The sequence below is a fragment of the Sapajus apella genome, unplaced genomic scaffold (genome assembly GCF_009761245.1).
Source record: "Sapajus apella isolate SASKATOON/1434 unplaced genomic scaffold, GSC_monkey_1.0 scaffold12, whole genome shotgun sequence".
NCBI classification, from domain to species: Eukaryota; Metazoa; Chordata; class Mammalia; order Primates; family Cebidae; genus Sapajus; species Sapajus apella.
The window spans coordinates 18,124,993-18,150,077 of NW_022436952.1; the positions used below are offsets into that span (position 1 = coordinate 18,124,993).

The window sequence follows — 25,085 nt, forward strand, 5'->3', positions numbered from 1 at the left end:
AAACCTAAAATGCAATAAAAAATATATTAAAAAAAAAAAAGCTACTTCTTCATGGTTGGTACTTTGCTTATGGTATAGAGGTGAGGAGCACAGAATTTAAAGCCAGAAAGATCTGGATTCAAAGCACAGCTCTTCCTCTTGCTGTCTGGGTGGCACTGGTCAAGCTACTTAACCTCTCCAATGGAATCTCTACTTCATTTAGACAACGGAAACGATAATAGTCTATTGTAGGGTCCAGCTCTACAGGGTTTTGTGAGCCCCTTCCTGCTGGTGTGGAGACAAGAAACTGTACAAATAAGAGACATGAGACACCAAGAAATATTAAAGAGAGTTTGTGCCCAGGGGTTTACTGCCACCCAAAGCGTGGAGTCCGGCAGTGGCCCTGAGTGCCTGGACACTTTGACTTTTATTGAGTATAAAGCAGGGGGCAGGGACGGTAGGGTGAGGTAATGGAGGTTAGTGATAGGGTCAGGTATATTACGTGTTTTGGAGATAGGGGGCTTAGGACTTTTAAGTAGCCGAGACGAGGAGAAAACTTAATTCATTAGCACTCTTTGCATATCAGTGAGAAATATTAAGGACATTCAGATTATGTTACTATTATTAATTTTTATTTATGACTATAAGTGAGTAACTATAAGATTATATGTGATATAAAGGAAAAACTATGTGCTTATATTTTTAATTCTTTTTAAAATTAATGTTTATGTGGGAACAGGCTGAGGCTTCAGAACCTTGCCACGCACTTGCGGGGTTTCCCTCCCACAGGCTATTCCATTGTGTTATTAGTAGCCATAAATGAAATATTGTATGTAAAGCTAGCATTATATACGATATATTGCACAGAGTGAGGGCACGATCAATATTAACTCTGATTTCTATTAATGCAGAGCAGTGGAGGGGTGTGTGTGCGCACAGGTGCAAGGGGTGCCCAGTCTATGCAGACAGAAACATCAGTAAATAAATGGATCATACGTGCTTCGCAAATGTACAACAGAGAAAAATAAATTAATTTTGACAAACATTATTTTGGAGGTATCTTTTGCCATTGACATGAAAACATGAGCAGTCTGTAAATTTGGGGCAATTTTAAGGAGGAAGAGGATGCTAGGTACAGGGAACAGCATGAGCCAGTCAGGGATCAGAACAATCACAGGATGTGAGAGGCTGAAGCAGGGTTGTGTGTTCACTCATGTTTGGGATCATGGAGTGGGCCTGTGGACAGGGGGCTGCACAGCCAGGCTAGGACCAGGTCATAGAGAGCTCTGGATGCTGATCTGAGGAGTTGATACCTCCTTTTTTAAACTCTGAGGAATCAACAAAGCTTGGAGGAGGATAATCATAAGATTTATCCCGGAATGAACTCGACCTCCATCTCACCAGCAGCGCTGGTCGCCGTGACTCCACTTTGTTTCCATTCCAGCACTTGGCAAAGGGCCAGATGTGTAGCAAGGACATCAAATTGATGCACAGGGGGCTCCTGTCAGAACATTTGGGTTTTGGGAACACTGGCGTGGCTGCGACAGAGCCGGGCGCTTTCCTCTCATCATTCACATCAGGGTTTGGAACCAGAAAGTCTGACTTCTAATCCCTCTGTTGAATTGTGAGCTCAGTTGTGGGAGAGGTGTTTTTGGTTTTGTGTTTTTGTTTTAATCCCTCTTAGGAGTTCCCAGAGGTGCAATGGGCCTCCTCATAGTACCCTGCCCTCGTCAGCACCACCAAGTGAACTGCTGAGTTTTCAGTGGTGAGCAAAAGAGTCCTGCTTCCTCCCCTCCCCTGTTGACACTTGTATTCTGGAAGGGAACTCAGATGTTAATTAAATAGTCACATAAAATAAATAAATAACTGGAAACGGTAATGTCACAAAGGAAAGGATTTAGGGGAGTACAGCAAGGCAGCCCAATTGAGTCTGGGTGACCAGGCATGACATCTCTGAGGTAATGACATTTGAGGGGAAAAGAGTGGTCCAGGCAGTGGGAACAGTACGTACAAAGGCCCTGGGGAGGCAAAGAACTTGGAGCATCAAGAAGCCCGAATAAGAGCCAGTGTAGCTAGCACGCAGTGAGCGAGGAGGTGAGAGGCATGGGGTGAGGTCAGGGGAACAGAAGGAATGTGGTGATTAACTTTAGTGCTGGAGGAGAGATTGAGAAAGCAGGCTGTGGACGTGAGTCGCTGTGAGGATGGAAACGGGGTGGAAGTCTAGGGGTGAAGATGGCTAGGACCACGATTGGTTTCTGATGAGGACATATAGCTGAAAGGGGCTGATAGCATCTTAATGAAGGGTGATGGTTGAGTGATAGGAAGACTCAGAGAGACTGAAGAGATTTGCTGACTCCAGACAGGGTGAAGAGGTGAAAATGTAGCAACTAAGGAAGCTTAAAAAATGACCTCTCCCAGCACTTTGGGAGGCCGAGGCGGGTGGATCACGAGGTCAAGAGATCGAGACCATCCTGGTCAACATGGTGAAACCCCGTCTCTACTAAAAATACAAAACATTAGCTGGGCATGGTGGTGCGTGCCTGTAATCCCAGCTACTCAGGAGGCTGAGGCAGGAGAATTGCCTGAACCCAGGAGGCGGAGGTTGCGGTGAGCCGAGATCACGCCATTGCACTCCAGCCTGGGTAACATGAGTGAAACTCCGTCTCAAAAAAAAAAAAAAAAAATGACCTCAAAGAGGGTGTTCCTAAGGCAAAGTTATAAAATAGGCAAAATCTGCTTTATTGCTTCTCTACTTCTATATCTTTGATAGTTTCCTACCCTACTAAGCATCACACTTCATGCTTTCATTTAACAAGCATTAACTGGTCCTTACTTCACGGCAAGTAGGAAGCCCCGTGCTGGGGATACAGAGATGAACAGAACCAGACACATTCCTGTACTTGTGGAGCTGCTGAGAAGTGAGGTTGAATTGCTGAATCCAGATTGTTTTGCTTTATTCTTTTTTAATAAGCATTGTAGGAGGTCTCCATTGTACTATAAAACTGAAGGGTGAGAATTGACCTCTTAGTTCTGGCAAAGACTTGATAATCATGGAACTTTTTTTTTGAGAGGGTATCTAAATTATTTCCAAAACATCATTCAATCCTTTCTGTGGAGAACAGAGTTGATTGATTTAACCTGAAATTTTAATCAGGAGGTTTTTGAAATTCACTGACTCAATGTATCCTTGAAAAGATCAAACTCTGCTATAATTTCACCTGTTTATTTTTAAATCAGACATTGAATGAATTTCATCTTCAATTAGCAATGCTACTGGGCATCTTGATGTGTGCAAAGCACAAAGACTGCTCATCATCTTTAAAGAGTTTGTGGGCAATTAGATCTACTTTAGAGCAATTGCCAGCCTTTTGGCCCAAAGAACAAACATGGTGCAATTTACTGTGCTGTCAACAGACTACAGGCATCTGCAAGGCCTGTCGGGAATACTGAGAATACAAAATGCAGAACACTATGCATGAGAAAGGTAATAAAAAAGACAGCTCAGAATGAAATGTTTCCTAAGTGAGATGTAGAAAAATTTCTGATAAGGAACATAGTAGGGAAACCAGTCAGGATTTGCAGTGTCCTGGTTTTGTGGTATGGGAGCCTTGTCTAGTGCTGTGTCCAGGCAAATGAGTAGCCTCTGAGCACTGGGTGTTTTCTGTAGTTTTCCTCCTTGGTGAAAATATTCTGGGCTTATCTCCACGGTTAGATGGGTTATGTTGCTTAATGTAAACACTTGAGGCAGCATTCTTGCTTTCCTAGTTTAGGTTCCCATGAGTTCCGTTGGTCTGAGTCAGCCTCTGATAAACCCAGGACTCCCGCAGAACCAAGCTTCTGAACTGGCAAAGCTGAGGACCAGCCCCCAACCTGAAGTCACTTCACTGAGGTCTCTTAGGGGCTGGACAGCTTGCCTTATCCTGGCAAGTCCCTCAGCCTCACCCTTGTGAGGAGCACCACATAGCGATTCCCAGAAAAGCCAAACATTATTAACTGAGGGCTTCTCTTATTTTCTTTTTCTTTCTTTCTTTCTTTTTTTTTTTTTTTGGAGACAGCGTCTCGTTCTGTCGCCCAGGCTGGAGTGCAATGGCAGGATCTTGGCTTATTGCAACCTCTGCCTCCCGCGTTCAAGCGATTCTCCTGCCTCAGCCTCCTGAGTAGCCGGGATTACAGGCGGGCACCACCACACCTGGCTAATTTTTGTATTTTTAGAAGAGACGGGGTTTCACCATGTTGGTCTCGAACTCCCGACCTCAGGATCCACCCGCCTCGGCCTCCCAAAGTGCTGGGATTACAGGCGTGCACTGCGCCCAGGTGGGCTTTCCTCTGAATTCTCTTGCTGCTCACTCGGTTAGACCGTTGCCTCATGGAAAGATGCCTTATAGTTTGACTGATTTGAGTTCTAGTGTTAGCTCTGCCACTGAGTCACACTGTCTAACTCAATTAACTTCTCCAACTTCAGTTTCCTCATTTGTAAAATATAAACCCCTCTTACAGGGTTGGAAAGAGGTTGCATAGATGAGCAATGATGTATGTATGTAAAAATGTGGGCCAGCGCCTGGAAGAAACGGTAAGAACTACTGTTTATGTAAAATATTTCCTGAAGAGAGAGAGAGAGGGAAAGCCCCAACCATTTTCTTAAGAATGAGGAAGGAGGGAAAGAACACTAGATAATCCTGTCACGGGAGACCCTCTGCTGGAGAGAGGAGAGGCATAAGGGTGGGGGCTTATCAACACCCAGGCAGGTGTTAAGGTTCCAGACCGCCCTGATGTGCCTTAGAATGGGCCAAATTGATTTCCGCAGCTGGAAGAGTTCCGAATTAGGCTTCACAGGAGTGGCGGGGAAATCACAGTGGCCTCTTCCTGGGGCTACTCTACACTCCTTTCACTTACCCCACCTAGCAGGTCTCCGGGGGGACGGGAGCCTCTGTTACTAAGCGTGAGCGCGTCCGTAGTAACCGTCGCCCGATGGGCCTGGCCTGGCAGTTCCCGCCTCCTCTCTGACCGGCCAATCAGCTCTCGGAGAGTCGCCCGGGGCGGCCGCTGAGTGGCCCGCGGGCGCTGACGTCGTCACAGATAGGAAAGGCGGGGCCAGGGCCTGGCTGGTGTGGGGCCCAGTCGGGGGCGGCAGGTGGCGGGCTGCGACCCCTTCCTCTCACCGCCCCTTTCCCGCCCCTTGCCGGGCATCCGTCGACAGGTGAGTGGTCTCGCTGACTCCAGCCTGCCTCTGGGACGACCCCAAAGGACCCCCCCATCACCAACCAGGACTCCATCCTCTGGCCGCAGGATCGCGGGAGGTCGCGGACACCCTGGAATTTCTCCCTCCATCTTCTCTTTCCAAATAAAAACCCAAGCGAATTCACAGGCACCTCCTACTCAGACGTCTGTTTCCTCGTAATTTACCTTTCTGATGCTTTTCAAGGTTTGAGAAGTTATTTATAAATGCGGAACCAGGGAAGGGGCATCCGAACCCCCGGCACTGTGCTAACTCGTTTAATTTCTTAATTCTAATTATCACCCGTTAGCAGCACTGTGCCTTTCCCCTGCGGTGCTGGCCTCCCCATACGCGGCTCCTGTCCCCTCTGCTTCAATAGCCGAGCCTTCAGATCTGCAGCCACGGGGAGGGGAGTTCAATCACCGGGTCCTGTAGGTAGAGCCCCTGAAATTCAGATTCTCTCACCGCCCAAAGTCATTTCTGTTTAGCTGTGGCTGCAGAGCATTCGCTGTGTGTGGGCAGTTTAGACCAAACCGCTTTATGTTGTCTTCTGGATGTATATGGTTCTGTAGAGAAGTAAACATGATGGAAATGGGTAAAATTATTTGTTTGATTATTGTTAAAAAAATGCATAGTTTTACGTTAACAGGCAAAAATGTTTTGAAGTAACTGACAAAATAGTCTACTTTTTTCTTCTTTAAAATAAAATAATTCACACAATAAGAGTGAACACAGAGGTGAATCCAAGTACCCAGTCCAAACTTAAACCAACAAAAAATCGATTACACGACTCTTACGTAACCCTTGGAAATTACATTCCCCTCTCTCCTTTCCTATGCCTATTAACCTACAGAATTTAGTGTTTACTTATATTATGCATATTTTTATACTCTTACTACTTATATATTTATCCCAAACCCAATGTATACTCTCATTTTTTAAGCTGATAGAATGGTTATGGTCTACGTGTTCCAGGTCATTCATTTTGAACTGTTGTGTGGTGATTTTTGTATGAATTTACCACATATTATGTACGCATCCTCCTGTTGATTGACTTTTAGTTTGCTCCCTTTAAAAATATTAGAAAGGAATTCTTGTACATTCTAATTGTAAACATATTTGAATTTCTCTAGGTACCTATCAAGAAACTGAATTGCTGGGTCACAGGGAATTTGCCATTTCAACTTTATTAGATACTACCATGTAGCTCTCCAGTGTGTAATGATTTATACACCAACAATTAATAGAGTTCCTTGACCAAACCTTTTTTTTTTGAAGAAAGAGATGAAGTTTTTCTGTATTCTTATGTAATATATGCATAAAGGGAAATTAAACATTGATGTCTCATATGATTTCTTCTACTTCTGGTTTTGTTAGTGTAGTGGCAGCACTGTTTTTATTTCTGCCCCAATTTGGAACTGTAATTAAGTGGCGACAAAGAAACTAAAGGGGTTTGCACATGAGCCCTTCAAGCCTATGCTTGCCCCTGATCTAAGGTAGGGTGTGGAGCAAGTCATGAAAACTTGTGTCCTCTGCGGAAAATGGTCTGTAGATTTTTGTACTTTAAAATAGTTACGATTTTCAAGTCTTGCTTAAATCTGCTAATAAAATGTTTACCCAATATGAAGCCAACTTTTGGATTGCAAATGGAGATTTCCGGTTCTTAAAATCTCTGTGATTGATTCTATATTTAACATGTTAATATTTATAGAAGACTATTATATCATTATTTTTCAGGGTGTAAATAACTGTTGACTGTAAATTAAGTGCACCTAATCAAATGTTGTATTTGACTTTGTAGCCCATGTCTCATTTCTTAAAATTCTATTTGGTCATATGTATTAGTTTCTGCTGCTATAAAGGAATACCAGAGACTTAGTGATTTATAAAGAACTGAGATTTATTTGGCTCACAGTTCTGGAGGCTGGGAAGTCCAAGACCCAGGGGCTAACATCTGATGAGGATCTTCTTGTTGCATCATAGCATGGCAGAAGGACAAGTGAATGAAAGAGACAGAGACAACAGGGGTGAATTTATTATTTTATCAGGAGCCCACTTCTGTGATAACTAATCCACTCCCATAATAATGGCATTAATCCATTCTTGAGGTCGGACCCCTTATAACATAATCACCTCTTAAAAGTCTCACCTCTCTTAATACTGCACAATGGTAGTTAAATTTCAGCTTGAGTTTTGGAGGGGAACATTCAAACCAAAACATTATGATTAAATGTATAACAAAGAACAATTGCCTAATTTGGGGGATTTTTCCATAGCTATTTTCAGTCATTTTCCCAAAGAATTTTCTCAGTTTCTTTGCAAAGGTGAGATGTTTATAGCATCAGTTAATGATCTTAGTATTTGCTCACATGCTCTCTTAAGAAGTGACTAAGTTAGAATTTAGAGAATAAGTTAATAATTGTAAAGACACACATCACCAAAGTAAGCCATAGCCTTTTAAAAACTGAGGTATTTCTTCCTTAGAATTTTGGTAGAATTCAGCAGTGAACCCATTAGGGAGGGAAGTTTTCTTTGAGGAAAGCTTTTAAACTGTTGATTCAATTTTTTAAAAATACTACAGGACTACTCACATTATCTATCTCTTTAATCAGTTTTGGTTATTCGTATCTTTCAACAATTTTGTCCATTTCATCTATGTTGCCAAGTTTCTTGCCATAAAGTTGTTAGTAATATTGCATTATTCACTTTATGTAATGTTTGCAGGCTCTGCTGGAATGTTGCTTTTCTCATTCCTGATATCAGTAATTTGTCTTCTCTTTTTAATTTTGATAAGCCTATCAGATGGTTTATTAATTTTATTAATAGACTTTCATTGTTTTTCTTTTCTATTTGTCTATTTTCTATTTCATCAATTTTTTAATCTTTATTATTTTCTTCCTTCTACTTTGGGTTTACTTTCTTTTTTCCCCTAGCCTTTTAAGATGAAAGCATAGATCACTGATTTTTACCTCATTCTTATTTACTAATGCAAGTACTTAAAGCTATAAACTTACCTCTAATAACTATTTTAGCTGCGTCTCACAAACTTTGTTATGATGTTTTTACTTTCATTCAGTTAAGAATATTTTCTAATTTCCCATGTGATAATTGACTCATGAGCTATGTAGAAATGTATTGTTTCATATTCTACTATTTGGGGATTTTCCAAATATCTTCCTATTATTGATTTCTAACTGAATTCTGCCATGGTCAGTTAACATACTTTGTGTGATTTTGATATTTTAAGTTTATTGAGACTTGTTTATGATTCATAATATGGTCTACATTGGTGAATGTTTTCTGTGCAGTTGGGGATAGTGCATTTCTGTATTTTGGGTAGAGTGTTCTAAAGAACTTCTTCATTCAGCCTGTTGTGACAGCACATATTATGTCACCTCTGAAAATCTCCATTGTAAATTTGTGGGAAGATGGGGTGAGAAAGGCAAATAAAATCTGAGTATTTACTATTAAAACAATTTTGACCATTTCACCTCCAAAGAGGTCTTAGGCATGTCCATGGGTCCTTAGTTTACATTTTGAGAACTGGCTATGCTAAAGTTTGCAATACCTATTTTTAACTTATCACAATGTATGTTTAAATGACATTTCATTTCAGTTACAAGATCCTTAAAATCTAATATGGCCATCTAAGCCCTCCCATTATTTGTGCTATGGTTACCGTGAAATTTACTTCTATTTTATTAACTCCACATTTAAAAAATTTTTACTTTAAGTAAAAATGATCTTTTAAAAAAATTTGAGCTAGAAAGTTTTTTTTCTTTTTAGCACACATGCTTACCATTTCTGACATTCTTCATTTCTTTGTGTAGATCCAAGTTTCCATCTGGTATAATTTCCTTTTGCCTGAATAATTTCCTTTAACAATTCTCTTACTGCAGGTCTGCTGCTGATGAATTCTTTTGGATTTTGTTTTTATGAAAAGATTTTATTTCATCTTTGTTTTTTGAAGGATATTTTCACTAGATATAGAATTTGAAGCTTACCATTTTTTCCAGCCTTTTAAAAATATCGTTGTCTTCTGGTTTGAGTAGTTTCTGACAATAATTCAGCACTAATTCTTATCTTTGTTCTTTTCTTCCAAATGTGTCTTTTCTGTCTGATTTGAAAATTTTCTCTTCATCACTGGTTTTCAGCAATTTGATCATGATCCTTGGGGTGGCGGTGGCAGTAGGGGGTTGTGTGTGTGCACATGTGTGTATGTGTATATTTATCTTCTTGAAATTTGTGGAGCTTCTTGACCTAGGTATTTATGGTTTTCAGCAAATTTGGGAAATATTCAGCCATTATTTTCTCAAATATTTTTGTCCCCCCTTTTTTTTTATAACACTGCAGAATCTTAATATTAGAACCTTTTCTGTTGTACCATAGGTTACCAAGGTGCTTTTTATTTTCTTTTTTAGTTAAAAAAAAAATCTCTGAGCTCACTAATCTTTACTTCTCAAAATTTCTAATGTGCTGTTAATCTCATGTAGTGCGATTGTGTAAGTTTATATTGTATGTTTTATCCCTAAAGTTTATTTGGTTCTTCTTGAGTCTTCCATTTCTCTCTTCACTGTGTCCTTGTATCAAATACTCGTACATAGTTTACTAGTTCCATCATCTCTGCTGTTTCTAGGCCTCCTTCCATTGACTCATTTTTCTTTATGGGTTCTATTTTTGTGCTCCTTATTATGTCTGGTAGTTTTTGACTGGATGCTGGACATTGTGATGTTACATATTTGAGTGTCTTGATGTTGTCAGGCAGTTAAGTTACTTGTGGATTAGTTTGATATCTTTGAGACCTGTTTTCAAGCTTTGCTAGAGTGAGACCTCATTACCTTCACTCCAGGCATAGTTCAGCCCTACCTCTAACGTGTGGCCTCTCTGGCGTCTCCCTTGAATGCTCCAGGTGATTGCCAATGATTCTCCAATCTAGTTAGTCTGAGTTCATAATGTATCTCCACCCTCTGTGAGTTCTAGAAATTGTTCCGTTAACAACTCTGCCATTGCTCTTTGCCAAGGTTTGTGGAATTTTCCTTGATGCATGTGCAGCCTATTCTCAGCAAAGACTCACAAAGATCCCGATGTAAATTTCTGGATCTCTATTTCTGCATAGCTCACTTTATTCCATAAACCTGCTTTACAATTTCTAGCTTTCTCAGCCTCCCCAAATTCTGATCAGTTTCCAACTCACAAAGGCTGCCAGGCTCTGTTCAGTTTTCATGTTTTTTCTCATTGTCTGAAAATTGCCTTTAGGCACAATGCCATGACAATCAGAAGGTTCACCTTATTTGTTTCCCTTCTCTCAAGGATCAGTCCTATGCTGCCTGCAGTCTGAGGTCTGAATACAGTTGTTTCATACATTTTGTCTAGATTTTTAGATATAAGAGGCTAAGTGTGATTTTTATTATTCTATCATGGTTGGAGGTAGATGTCAGTTTTCAGTTTTTAAGAATGTCTTAGTTCATGACATTCTGGGTTTTCTTGACCAATAATGGCCCAAAATTCGTAACAGTGGAATCTTTGGTGAAACCATCCCCATGTGATGCCTTTTATTCAGTCTGTCTGAGTGACTTACAAGATGGCTGGTGGAGCTAGAACTTCAGTTGTGGCTGTAAAGTATTGTCTTTCCATATGAAACTGACTGGTGTTCCTGAGGACTTCTACTTCTGTGATCTCTAAACCACTATGCTTTATGCTTTAGATTCTAGAATCTAAGACAAATCTCACCCCTAATTAAAAAGCAAATCACCAGGTGCTTTTGTAAACTATATTTATTTTCCTCAGTCCACATATCTCATCTGGTGTATGAACCTCTGCGTCTTCAGATATTACCCCCGGAGCAGATGACTCACAGTTCAAACCTGGGTTGAGATGTCTCAAGATGCCAACATAACAAATCCTGGGAAAACTCACATGGCATTCTACATGTGAAATTCCATGATTGAAGGATGAAGTGAGCTATGGGTTTCTGGATCCCTTATTGCCAAGAATTGAGCAGGCTGGGCATGATGGCTCATGCCTATAATCCCATTACTTTGGGAAGTTGAGGCGGGGGATCATTTGTGGCCAGGAGTTTGAGACCAGCCTGGGCAACATAGTGAAACCTGCTCATCTCTACTAAAATAAATAAATAAAATTAGCCAGGCATGGTGGTGTGTGTTTGTAGCTCCAGCTACTTGGGAGGATTGCTTGGGAGGAGTTCAAGGCTGCAATGAGCTATGATCATGCCCTGCATTCCAGCCTGGACAACAGAGTGAGACTGTCTCTCTAAAAAGAAAATAAACCAAAGCCAAGTCGGAGTGGTCCATCACCATTTGAAGTTTCTTGCTAGGAAAAACCCAGATTATTTATTGATCTGACATACGGAAGGGGTTAGAACTGAAGACAACCTTAAGGACCCTAAGGCCTCAGTACTTTAAATTTCCTTTTTCAAAAAGTAATGTTTGAGTGTCAAATTGAAGCGAAGACCTGCAAGTGGTAACTAAGGCTTCTGTTTTCACCATCAGTCTCTCAGTTTGGCTAGTATAACATGTTTGGGGGCTGTAGGAAGGAAGAATTTAGCAGAAAGAGAACTAGGGTTATATGAGCTCACAGGTCATGTGACCTGTGTGGACTTTGACTTGAACACAATTCTACAGGTAGATTATTTTGTGGTTGGTACCAGAGTCCTCAAGACATAGCTATTTAAGTAGTCATAAAAGGATTTTAATTTTTCTGAGCAGTGCATAGAATTGGATCTGATTTAATTTTTCCTTTTTTAGTAAACAAGTTCTTAGACATTAACCCCAAAACAGAATGACATTTAAATGCTAAAAGGTTGTTATGGACTGTGGCATCCTTGGCTTTCTGAAATAATAGTGACCAAAAGTTTCAGACAATGGAACTGGTAAAAAGAATTAAATAGATCCGTATGTTCTAACAGGGGGAGCGGTCCGGGATATATACTTAAGTTAAAAAAAAAAAAAGCATTATTTACAATATATATACAATGATTAGGATAATTCAGTTTTTATATTACAAAGCTTTGCATATAAGTATAGATGGTATATAGGTAGAGTATATAATAAATTATATAAGTGTTGGCATATGAATAGGAAAAATCTGGAAAGATATAACAATTAATGAACTGTTCGGTGGCTACTTCTGAGGGGTTCACCTTTGCTGAGAGAAAGAATATTGATCTTTTACTTTACTCCTCTGAAGAAGTAATTTAAAAAGCGAAGATCTATTACATACTTCCCATGTGCCCCACACTGTGCTAAGCCTTCTAAATCCTCAGCATTTTCTTGGGCCTCATAACCCCTTGGCTGCCCTAGAAATTCTATTATACATTGGAGGTGCTCACAGGTGGCAGGCTGCCAGGAAAAGAGGTCCAGGTACTTGCCTTGAGTTGTGTTTGCATATCAACCACATCATTGGGGTGAGCGGTGGTTTGAAGTTGCCAAGCAATGCCCTGCTGCTACCACTGCTCACAACAGTCCAAAGCAGGAAGTGCTATTATTATTCCCTATTATATATAGGAGAAGCAACCAAGGCACAGAAGGGTTAAGTAATTTGCCCAGTGTCACATAGCTAGTAAATAGATGGGCTCACCTTGTTTGTTTCTCTTTTCTCATGGCTCAGAGGCCTGTGCTGTCCATTGTCCAATGTCTAAAATTAGTAGTTTCTTGTCTAGATTTTTAGATGTTTTAATTTAGTTTTTATTAGCCTATCATGGTTTGGGACAGAAATCTTTTTTTTTTTTTTTTTTTTTTGGAGGAAGAGTTTCCCTCTGTCACCCAGGCTGGAATGCAGTGGTGCCATCTTAGCTCACTGCAACCTCTGCTTCTCGGGTTCAAGCAATTCTCCTGCCTCAGCCTCCTGAGTAGATGGGATTACAGGTGCCTGCCACAACGCCCAGCTCATTTTTGTATTTTTAGTAGAGACAGCATTTCGTTATGTTGATTAGGCTGGTCTTGAACTCCTGACCTCACATAAGAAATCTATTTTGAATCCCTATCCGTTAAGATGCATAGTTTGGTCTCCTAATTTGAATTTGTTACAACAAGACAATATCACTGTCATAATTTTTCATAGCCAATAAAAATGTGATCTCAATACATTATAGAGACATGGAGATGAAAAAAACTAAAAAAAAAAAACAAACTTATATTCAGTAGCCACTGGGTACATTATCAATGGTGAATGTGGATAATAAATGAGTACAAGCATTTAATGTGTTCGGGGCCTCTGCAACTGATTCTAAGTCAGATGTGGCCTTTTATCTGTTTCACCAGAGATTAATTTATGTGACTGTCTAATTTTACTTTTTATTTTTTAACAGGAGAGACTTACAAATAGTGTTTTACCATCATGGAGCGCGTAGGTTGTACTTTAACGGCAACTTACGCCCACCCTAGACCAACACCAACCAACTTTCTACCAGCCATCAGTACCATGGCCTCAAGCTACAGGGACCGCTTTCCCCACTCCAATTTGACCCATAGCCTGAGCCTTCCTTGGAGACCCAGCACATACTACAAAGTCGCCTCCAGTTTCCCAAGCGTGGCCCCGTATTGCACCAGATCACAGAGGGCGTCCGAGAACACCATGCTTCCCTTTGTTTCCAACAGAACCACCTTCTTCACAAGATACACACCGGACGACTGGTACAGGTCCAATTTAACCAACTATCAAGAGTCCAACACTTCCCGACATAATTCAGAGAAATTAAGAGTGGATACGTCTCGCCTGATTCAAGATAAATATCAGCAAACAAGAAAAACCCAGGCAGACACAACCCAAAATCTGGGAGAACGTGTCAATGACATAGGGTTTTGGAAATCTGAGATCATTCATGAGTTGGATGAAATGATTGGAGAAACAAACGCCCTTACCGATGTGAAGAAAAGACTGGAGCGGGCTTTGACAGAAACGGAAGCCCATCTTCAGGTAAGACCTTATGATAGAAGGCACTGTGTTTTTATGATTATACCCGCTGGCTGAGTTACTGTGGTTATTTATATATTGAATTACGTTTTACTTCATCTGTAGAGGCAACTTCCATCAATAAATCTATGACTAGTCTCAGCAATGGCAAAAGCACTGCCTTTTTTTTTTTAAATGCATTATACACTTGAAGAACAACCACTTAAAATAACTAAATGCAAAGCAAAGAAGGATAAAGACACACCATTAGGACACACAATGTTTTAAGGTGAACATGCCATCTAGATTCCTCCATTCTCACATTGCTATAAAGAAATACCTGAGACTCAGTAATTTATAAAGAAAAGAGGCTTAATTGGCACATGGGTCTACATGCTGTATAGGAAGCATAGTGGCTTCTGCTTCTGGGGAGCCCTCGGGAAGCTTCCAATCATGGTGGAAGGCAAAGGAGGAGCAGATTTCTTAAATGAAGTGTGCAGGGGCGGGAGAGAAGGGGGAAGGTGCCACACACTTTTAAACAACCAGATCTCCAGAGAACTCATTCACTATCCTGAGAACAGCACCAAGGCGATGGTGCTAAAGCATTCATGAAGGATCTACTCCCACGATCCAATCACCTCCCAGCAGGCCCCACCTCCAACATTGGGGATTACAATTTGACTTGAGATTTGTGCAGGGTCCAAAGCATCTTACCATCTTATCTCTTAAATAGACTACTTCATCACTGCTGTCCCTAACTTAAAATAAACAACATTCAAGACAAAAAACTTTATTTTTTTAGTTTGTGTCTTGAAAGCCTCCTGTGTATATGTTATGATTCCCTTTCAGGGCACAGAGACATCATCAAATGAGACCATCTTAGGAGATGGAATTTGTTTGATTAAATAGAAAAATGGAGCGGAGGTTAGGCCAGTTGCCATAGTAATGAAGGGAGCATTTCAGTTGGTTACTGGCCTCTGACTAGACTTCTGAATGGGTTCCAGTCACCTCTGCCCCTCAGGCTATGTGATGAGCCCTCCAACCCCATTCCACCCTCCTCCATGGAAAGAAGACATTCCATGTTTGAAGATGTGCAAATTACAGAAATTATTTTAGAAGCACATTTAGAAGAAATTATGTTTAGAAGCACAAATTATTTTGATGAGCACAGCCAGCACCATTTTTCTTCATGTTTGCATGATTTCTTCCCATGTGATGAGCACTTGCAGTACGTCTCTACCACGGCATCTGCAGTAGAAGAGCTTAGAGAATGAAGGAGCTGGAAGTCTGGCGGGTGGAGGAGTTTCTTGGGGCATGCTGCACGCTGTCACTTCCTATTGCAACCCCTCCCCACTATACAGAAACACACACAGAGGCACACAATCCCCAGAAATCCTGAGAACGGTTGATAGCTCACTAATGATCTTTTTGAATTAATTCATCATAAATTTTAGTTTAGAATCTGAAGGGCTTCTCCACCTTCCCTGAGCCTCAGATTACTCTGAAGTACTGGTTTATCCTACAGTTCATCCCACCCCTGACTGCCTTCAAGAATTAAAAGTATCCTTACAATGATAGCTATGATAGCGGAGATTCAGTTTCTTCCCTTAGTACCCCTTTCAGTGATGACTATTTTCAGAAAGATGGGTCTAATTTGAATTTTTTTCTGCAGTTTTTGTCCAGATGTTCTTGTGTGTTTGAAAATTTGTTGTCAACACAGTATTGGAAGGTACTTTTTAAAATTAGTCTCATGAACAGATAAACCTCTAAAGAGAAAATACAGGTGATCAACAAATATAAGGAAAAATGTTAAAGCTTAATGATAAAATATAAGTTAAATCAATGAAATAACTACAGGTAGTGATCGACTTACGACCTATGCAACTTACGACCATTCGACTTTCCAACCACAATCGCTAGCCACGACTGCTCCGCGTCTGGCAGCGCAAACGTTGCCCAGCTGGGCGTAAGGCAGTGCGGACCAGCTTCCGGCAGCACTACCATCTCCGCGTGCATATAGCCTACTCAACTTACGACCAAATCGTGTTATGACCGGTCTGTAGGAACCAATCGTGGTCGTAAGTTGAGCACTAGCTGTACCTTTGGCCTATCAAGCTTGCAATAATGAAAATGCATAACATTTAGGGCTGGCCTAAGAGCAGAAAATGGGCACTTTTGTATATTACTGGTGGGGCTGTGGATTGATAGAAATTCCCTGGAAAGCAGTTTGGTAATATGTATTAAAATAACCAGAGTTCCCAGGTAGCCATTAATTCTTTTTCTGGTAAGTGATACTATTAAACAATTAGAGATTCACTCAAAGATTTTGTTTAATGATAGTATATCTGGATTATCATATACATACCATTGTATTTTATGCTTTAAAAAATTTAATATTATTTGGGAGTCCTATGTTATGAAATAGTCTTTGAAAAAAACATTTTAACTGCTACATAATGTTTTTTCATACATAATTTATTGTTTGAAATTTGAGCTGTTTTCCATTAAAGCCACTAACATACTTTATCTCAAAGGATATTTCATGACTTGAGTCTACGATTTAATGTCAATACTAAAAAGCATAATATAAAGTTTTAAGAACATTATAACCTCTGTCTTGTTAAAACAAAGTAGTAGTAGGAGTATGGCTTAATCACATTTTCTACTTTTCTATATTTTTTCTCTCTAGTGAATAAAGGCATATTATATTTATAATTAGGGAAACAATAAATGACACTTTATAAATAATCACTGGGACTTTTGGCAACACAAATATTTTGATGTGTTTAAAGATAATAATTCATTTCTTCCTCATTCTTCTCAGTAGAAAATATTTAGAAATATCTTGAAGACTTGTGTCTTATGTTATTGAACTATCTCGCCTGAAGAAACTAATGCCAACTAATGCCCTCAAATGCTAATTTGTGGGGATCAAGTAAATGCCATCTGCTTCATTTTGTCAACTTTCCAAGTTAGGAATATTTTCAAACTATTTTGAAGAGCTGCCTCTTTACCATTCAACTAGGGGCAGAGATTCATTTAGTTGTTACAGCCTGTTTCAGACTAGATTTTCACAAAAGTGTTGGAAAAGTTGGGAGTATCTATTGACTTATTTTTGAAATAAGTTATTAGAGCTGCTAGTCATGGATTGTCAGTTTTTATTAGTGCTTTTTATTATCTGTGTATATGTAGGTAGCCCGAGAATGTCTATTTCATCGAGAAAAGAGAATGGGAATTGACCTAGTTCATGATGAAGTTGAAACACAACTGCTGACGGTAAATATGGGAGACATGCATCAGTAACAGGCATCTTAGTTGTAAATGTGTGTTTAATATGTAGAAATAAAAAAGGATGTTACGTAAAATGACTTATAAGTAAAGCATTATCATATCAGATGTTGATAGCATTTAGCAAAGATATGTTTTTCTTGGTTATATGTTCATTCAGAATATAAAAAATGCAAACAAGAGTTTGCAAGACAAAAATCACTTGAAGCTTTCTTAGAATCACTATTCATTTTGGGGTATTTCAGTCTTTTTATTAATTATGCTTTTTTCCCTACAATTCTGTTGCATCTTTTTATTAATCATTCTTAGATATGTACCACCTAACTCACATAATGATGCTCAGATATGTCTTCAAGATTAGAATCATTGTATTTATAAATTTGAATAGTGTATACTCATTTAAAATTATATTGGGGTAATTTTTTCCATATCATTAGATATTCTTTTAAGACATGGTTTTTAATGGTTATGCAGTGTTCTACAATGTAAAGGTGCTATCTTTTTTTTTTTTTAATCAATCCTCTCTTATATAATTAGGTGTTTCTCTATAACACTCCTTTGGTTTCCTGTTTTAGTAGTACTGCAGCATACAAAAATATTATTATTGATAACTGTAGGTACTTCTGATTATTTCCTTAGAATATATTTTGGAAAGTGTAATTGATGTGACAAAGGTTCTATGCATTTGAAAGCTTTTGATATATAGCCAAATTGCCATCCAGAAACTTACAGTCGCATCTGCACTACTCTGCTGATTCTCCCACTAATCTCTTTTCCACCTTCCACCAATTAAATTTGGTTTAGTTCTAATTTCTCTGATCTTTACTTCTTAAACTTGTTAGCACAGATCTCTTTCGTTTTTTAACGTTTCAGGGATCATGTACCTGGAGCCCTTCCCAATTTCTTTTTTCAGCCCAGACACTTTATTAAGCATGAGTTCTGCATTCCTAAGTACTTGCCAAACATTTTTTAGTTTGGTAACTTTTTTTTTCTGGTTCACATTCATAAAGCCTGCTTAGCCTTGTGTCTATCCCTTCTCTTGATGAAACCAGTGTTCCTTCATCTCCATGGCTTGCTGCCCATTGTCTCCTCAACTCCTTTAATCAATTTCCAGCTCTTTAAAAAAATACCTGGTTAATAAGAAATTCCTGAGCACTTTTCCTTCCCCTGGTTTCCCTTGGATCTATACTATATATTCTCGCCAGCTTCTTCCCTCTGGTATGAACTCTTCCTTGACTCCCTAATTTCTGCAGGAGAAAATTCACTAAGGCTTCTCTTGTCTGACTCCCTCCTAATTTCTCAGCTTCATTTCCCTCTCTGAATCATAGAATTTCTGCTGCAGTGAATCCATCTTCTCTGTCCCTGAACAAGCTTTGCAGGGTCCCACCTGTGTGCCTTTGTTTAATTGGTCCTTGGCGAGAATTGAGTACTTGGTAGGAAAGTAAGTATGACAAGGTGGCAGCCCAGTCCTCATAGTCATTTTATACCATATGGCATCAATGCTCTACTTTAACATCGCTTAAATTTTCATTGTGACCCAAGACACTAAAGATGACAAGCAGACTTTTTTCTTTGCTCTTTCCTTTTCTCTACTCTCTGGTTCTCTGAGAGAACTCTGAGTTGAAATAATATACTCAGGAAGCCTTGGCTACTACAGAAAGGTTTTGCAATCTACTGTAAAAGTCACTGTTCCTGTTGCTGCACGGGAGTGGTTAGAAATAGAACATTCTGAATGAAATGGTTTTGCAGTGATGGGTCTCCGCTCTTCCATGTCTTCTTTCCCAGCCTTTGATCAATCTCTCAGGTCTTAAAATAATCTGTCATCTACTCTGTCTTCCTAACTGGATAGGAATTTACCAGCATCTCTCTCTTGGCCTTTTGTTCTTACTAATCCTGAGGTGCTCTGTCTGAAATAAATTTTAAGCCAGTTCTAACACCTTAACTTCATCAGCTTGCCCACAAACACATTATTATATTTGCAACAGATTTTTTTGGTACTTGGCTACATTTAGTGTTTCCATTACTTTAGTAATGGCTCTCAAACCTGGCTACACATTAGAATCACCTGGCAAAGGTTTTAAAAATATCAGTGGCCAGGTCCCACACCCAGAGATGCTGATTCAAATCTGCAGTGGGGACAAGCCATTGATCTTTTAAAAATATCTCCCAGATAATCTTAATGAATAGACAGAGTTAAGAATAAGCACCTCAGAAATTCAAAATATTGCTGAAAGAAATTAAAGATGATCTAAATAAGTGGACATACCGTGTTTATGGATGGGAAGACTTAATTGTAGTAAGATGGCAGTATTTCCCAACTTGATTCATAGACTCAACACAGTTCCTATTGAAACCCCAGCTGACTTCTTTGTATAATTGGTGAACCGATCCTAAAATTCATATAGAAATTCAAGGGATAGTGAATAGCCAAAATAATATTGCAAAATAAGAAAGTTGGAGGCCTCACACCTCCTGATTTCACTTACAATAAAGCTACAATATGTAAGACAGTGTAGTACTTGAATAACAATAGACACAATTTGAGAGTTGAGAAATAAACTCTCACCTTTACCATCTATTGATCTTTGACAATGGTGCCAAGGCAATGCAACGGGAAGAGTGTCTTCAACAAATGGTGTTTGGACAATTGGATATCCACATGCAAAAGAATGAAGTTGGATTCCTATGTCACAACATACAAAAAAGTTAAGTCAAAAGGGACCAAAAAACTATACATAAGAGCTAAAACTGTAAGACTCTTAGAAAAGAACATAGGCATGAATATTCGTGACATCGGAATAGGCGACAGTTTTTTGGATGTGATATCGAAAGTATAAACAACAGAAGGAAAAACAGATCAACTGGACATCATCAAAATTAAAAAGATATTTTGAAGAACCCAATTAAAAATGGGCAGAGGATCTCACAGTGAAATATGACTTTATACCCAGTAGGATGGCTATAATAAAAAATACAGAAAATAACAAGTTGGTTTGAATGTGGAGGAATTAGAACCCTCATACATTGCTGGTGGGAATGTGATGCAGGTCCTTTGGGAAATAGTTAAGTATGAATGACCTTGTATGATCCAGGTGATCCAGTAGTTCTACTCCTAAGTGTCTGCCCAAGAGAAAAGAAAACATATGCCCAAACAAAAATTTGTGCATGGACATTTATAAGAACATTACTCATAAAAGAAAAAAAGTAGAAACAACTGTCTATCAACTGATGAATGGATAAGTAAAATGTAGGATAGCTGTCCAATAGGTTAGTCTGCCAAAACAAGGCAAGAAGTGCTGATCCACGAATATTGAAAACATTATGCTACATGAAAGAAGCCAATCACAAAGGACCACATACTGTAATTCCATTTATATGAAATTTCTGGAATAGGGAAATCTATAGAGACTATAAGTAGATTTGTGGTTGCTTATGAAAGGAGGCTTGGGGAATTGGAAATTATGGGTGACAGCTAATGGGCACATGATTTCTTTGGAAGGTAATAGAAATGTTCAAAATTTGGTTCCAGTGAGGATTATGCAACTCTGTGAACATATTAAAAACCATCAAACTGTACACTTTAAGCAAGTAAATTATATGGTATATGAATTATATCTCAACAAAGTCGTTTCTTAAAAACAACAACCTCTGCATTAGAGGTTTCCATTGTCTAGGTCAGTAGCAGGGTAGACTTTATCTAAAAAAACGGACAGGGGTGGCTTTATCTCAAAACTGAATGTGCAATTAGAGTAATGGTTCATGAATTGAGTGGGATGCTTTAGTCACTGCCAATTAATTCAAGTAGTGAATGTATTCTGTAGCTTACTCAAGGTAGTGATATTAGCATGTGTTTTATTATTTACCAAAATAGGTCTTAATTTTGAGAATAATTAAATGTATATTAGCAAAGGAAAGAAGTAACCTTAGAAGGCCTGCTTTTGAAAAACATGGATACAATGAAATATTTTCTTATGAATTCTACTGAATTCTGTTGACAATTACATTCAACCAGTGATAGTGGATAAATTCTTAAAGAACAGCTTCCGTTGATGAATCAATCATGATACTATCTTCTTAGCACTCCCAGACCATGCTGACTCCTTGGACTTCGGAGCCAGATGAACCTGCAAAGTCATCTCCCCTGCAGCCTGCCCTGGCCTGGCTCTGAGCTGGGGGCTGAGACAGCTGCTCAGAACTCAGGTGGAAGCTCTGGGCCTGGCCCCAGCTGGCTGGTTTCCTTCCCACAAGAGGCTTTTCTTTCCTCCGTGTTGCAGAAGCAGAGAGCAAAAATACTCCAGCCTCAGAGGTTTGTTGAGAATGCAAACAATGAGTTCTAGAGACGTCAGATCTGCTGCTGGAGAGACGTTTCAGCATTTCGGCCCAGTCCAGCCCTAGAGGGGGTTCTCCTCTAAGGCAGGGTTGAATAGAAACCCTGCTATCAGCCCGGAAAGAGGGTCTGGGTGGGCTCTGACCCCCAGCAATGAGAATTACCCTCCTCACCTAGGTTTCTGCCTCTAAGCAGGTTGTGGGTCCAGAAGCTTCTCACCAGCAGCCATGCCAGAAAAGGTAGCTGATGGGTCATCTTGGCCAAACTCAGGAACAAATGCCGAGAATGCAGATCTCTAATGAAAGGAAATGCCTCTGCTCCCCAAACTCAAGGATAAGTGAGAAGACAAGAATATTTGGTGAATCTATCATTATAAAGCGTTATATATGGAAAGGGAGCGTCTGCACCTATAGGTGGTAACACTCAGCTAGATTCAATTCAGGTGTGCAGCTTGATTTTGAAAAGTTGATTTCAGTAGCCTGTTCACCTGTTAGACTGGCAGTTTACCCACTTTCCCAAAACTTAAAAAGACTCAGTTAACACAGGTAAATAGAACCATATATAAAGGCTCAACCTGTGGGAGCAGGGTCTGAGTTTAACAAGAACATCTGAGTCATAATTTTATATCCATAATTCAGGCCCCAGCCCAGGGTCAGCACTAATCCACATTTGTGGCTGAAACTCGATGTTCCTGTGATGTGGTGCATATTCCTCAGCTGAAACTGCAGCAGAGCCCACATCTTACATGAGGATTCAGTTCTAAAGTCATGAAAATCACCCATATTACCATACTACGAGACCTAACACTTACTGAGCACTTAGCATCTGCTAGGCACATAATTATCTACCCAACAGCCTGGAAAGACAGGTATTACTACCATTACTTGATAACTTGCCTCTGGTCAGGTTTAGCAAGTAGCAAAGACATTTGAACCGGGGCTATCTGGTGCTGAAGTATATATCTTCTGTTAAGATTTTAATTCTGTAAAAAAATTGTATATATTCATGGGGCAGAAGTGCAATTTTGCTTCATTGATACGTTGCGCTGTGGTGAAATCAGGACCCTCCCGGCATCTATCGCTGGAGCAATGCACATTGTAATCACCAAGCAATCTCCCAACATCCCACCTTCCTCCCTCCCCTCCTTTGAGTCCCGCCATTCATCATTCCACACTCTTAAGGCATATGTTTTCAACACTGTTCTAGCCAAGACCTGTGAATGCGCACAAGAAGGGATTTTCACTTGAGGTGATAGGAAGAAAAAGGCTGTGAAGTCTCTATTCCACTTCCCCAAGCCCCCCTCATCCCAAGAGGTGTACTGTAACAATAGATGTTTCACAAAGGTTTCACCCACTCAAATAATAGGATTCATTCAAGGTTCTTCAAGTAATTGGACATGATTCCATGTTTTGTTTTCATCAGAAGCCCCACAAATGAAACTGCATTTTAATCACTTTGGCCATTGAAATCTGAGAATCTCAATGATGAAGTCACTGTGACCTTGTAACTCATGGGGTCTGTTATTTCTCCCCAAGTCCAGGATCCGGAAATGTTGGACCCACTTTCCATGCTCCTGAATGTGCAGCTCACTTACTTAGGTGTGAGGCAGCAGCCAGAGATCTGGTTAGATTAAGGCTTTTCCTACACTTCTGCTTTCTGTATGTAGCCACCACCTTCTTGCAAACTTTCTTCTCCTGGGCAGGTGAGGGAATGCTTTGTCCTGCCTGTGCTGTACTGTGGTATTTCAAGGCCACCTCCATGTATGGGTACAGATGGTTGGATAAGTTAGCTTTGGGGACAGTGCCAGAGGCCTTTGGCTTTCGGCTTTTTGTATTTCCATGAACCCTTTTGTCCCCAACCATCTGACATTCATCATATGACATTATTTAAATTCACACATAAAAATTATTGTTGTAGGAATTTTTTACAGCAAGAGTCTCATTAAATGCATTTTTTCCCACTAAAAGTCCCAAGAATTTCCACTCTTCCACTCTGCTTTGTGCACACAAAGGATAAAAACACAATTTGGGGTTTTAAATGGTATTTTCTAAGCAGGACTCTGTGCATCTTTTGGTAAAATCTCATCAAAATACACACAGGCACACATACACACAGGGCATTAAGAAAGATAAAAACTGAATGCACAAAAACTAAGACTGATGCACAACCTACTGTGAGGCTGGGAAATCTTGCCTGCTTGTCAAGGCAGGGAGAACATTGGTGTCAATGTGTGAAGGAAATTTACTTCTTCCTTTATTCCATCAATTCAGATACCAAACAACCAGACAGTAGGGTGATCACGCTAGACATGTTTAATATTTTTATGTTAAACGATTAAACAATAAAAGGGGAAGGCTATATAGGTGAGTAATACTTTGTATTGGAGTGAGAAGGCCTTTATTATCTAAATAACAAAGGCAGAAACCAAAAGGAGAAATATTTGATAGATTTGACGTTGTAGAAATCAGAAACATCCATATCAAAAGCACCGTGCACATTTATAAAAGCAACGGCAAACTTTTATGATATAGGTGTTTTGCTAAAAAAATTGTGACATATATGATGGAAAAAGATTGGATTTTAAGCATGTTTATAACCCTTAGAAATGAATATGAAAAAATAAATGACAGGAAAAGTGGATAAGCATGTGAACAGGCAGTTCACACAAGTTAAAAAAGCCATATGATGAACAAATGAATACTCATAATATCAGCTTGCAAATTTAGACAGGTTTGCTGGCTTTGGTGGGGCGATGGGGGTGTGGTTCCATCACATTGGTGAAGATGGAAAGGAGTGACAGTGGCCACTTGCTGGGGAAGGAAGAAAACACATGTTCATTTATTATTGTAAATGGGTACCACTTTTCTGAAGGGCAATTTGGCCGTATTTGTCAAAGCTTTGGGAAAAGGCATACTCTTCAGTGGTGTCTAAATATCGATCAAGGTTATTCATCACAGTATTTTTTTAATGTCATGGGAAAATGTTCACGTTTCAAATACCCCAAAGCAGTACGCATAGTATGACAACTTTTTGGCTGAGAAAATGACAGTAATGATGTGTACTTTTTAAATATCTTGGTGCTATTTTGAGTTCCCACATTTTCTAATGTGCATAGAAACTTCAAAGGGAAATAAATGTTGATTTAACAGTCTCTGACATATGTTATGGGCTAGTGGATACATCCTAGCAGCATCCAAAGGCAACGTGTGTGGTCCAGGAGAGAGGCCTGGCTAGCACAGGTGTTTGTACAAGGACAGGCGCTGGGCTGCAGTACACACGCAGGACGAGAGGGCGACCTCCCAGGGTGGAAGTCAGCTTCCATGTTTGGACCCAAGCACTGCCTTCTGGAGGATTCATGTGCTGCCA

The 25,085-nt window shown here is 39.7% G+C and overlaps 1 protein-coding gene across 1 annotated transcript in view; it reads left to right on the forward strand.

Annotated features, from left to right (window-relative positions):
• The first annotated feature begins 5,060 nt into the window (after positions 1–5,060).
• Positions 5,061–25,085, forward strand: part of TEKT3 (tektin 3) — a 36,405-nt gene continuing 16,380 nt past the window's right edge. Inside the window, exons 1-3 of the mRNA XM_032280221.1 lie at positions 5,061–5,176; positions 13,521–14,128; positions 17,297–17,380. Of these exons, the coding sequence (XP_032136112.1) occupies positions 13,550–14,128; positions 17,297–17,380 (663 nt within the window). The 5' untranslated portion in view covers positions 5,061–5,176; positions 13,521–13,549. The remainder of the gene's footprint in view (positions 5,177–13,520; positions 14,129–17,296; positions 17,381–25,085) is intronic.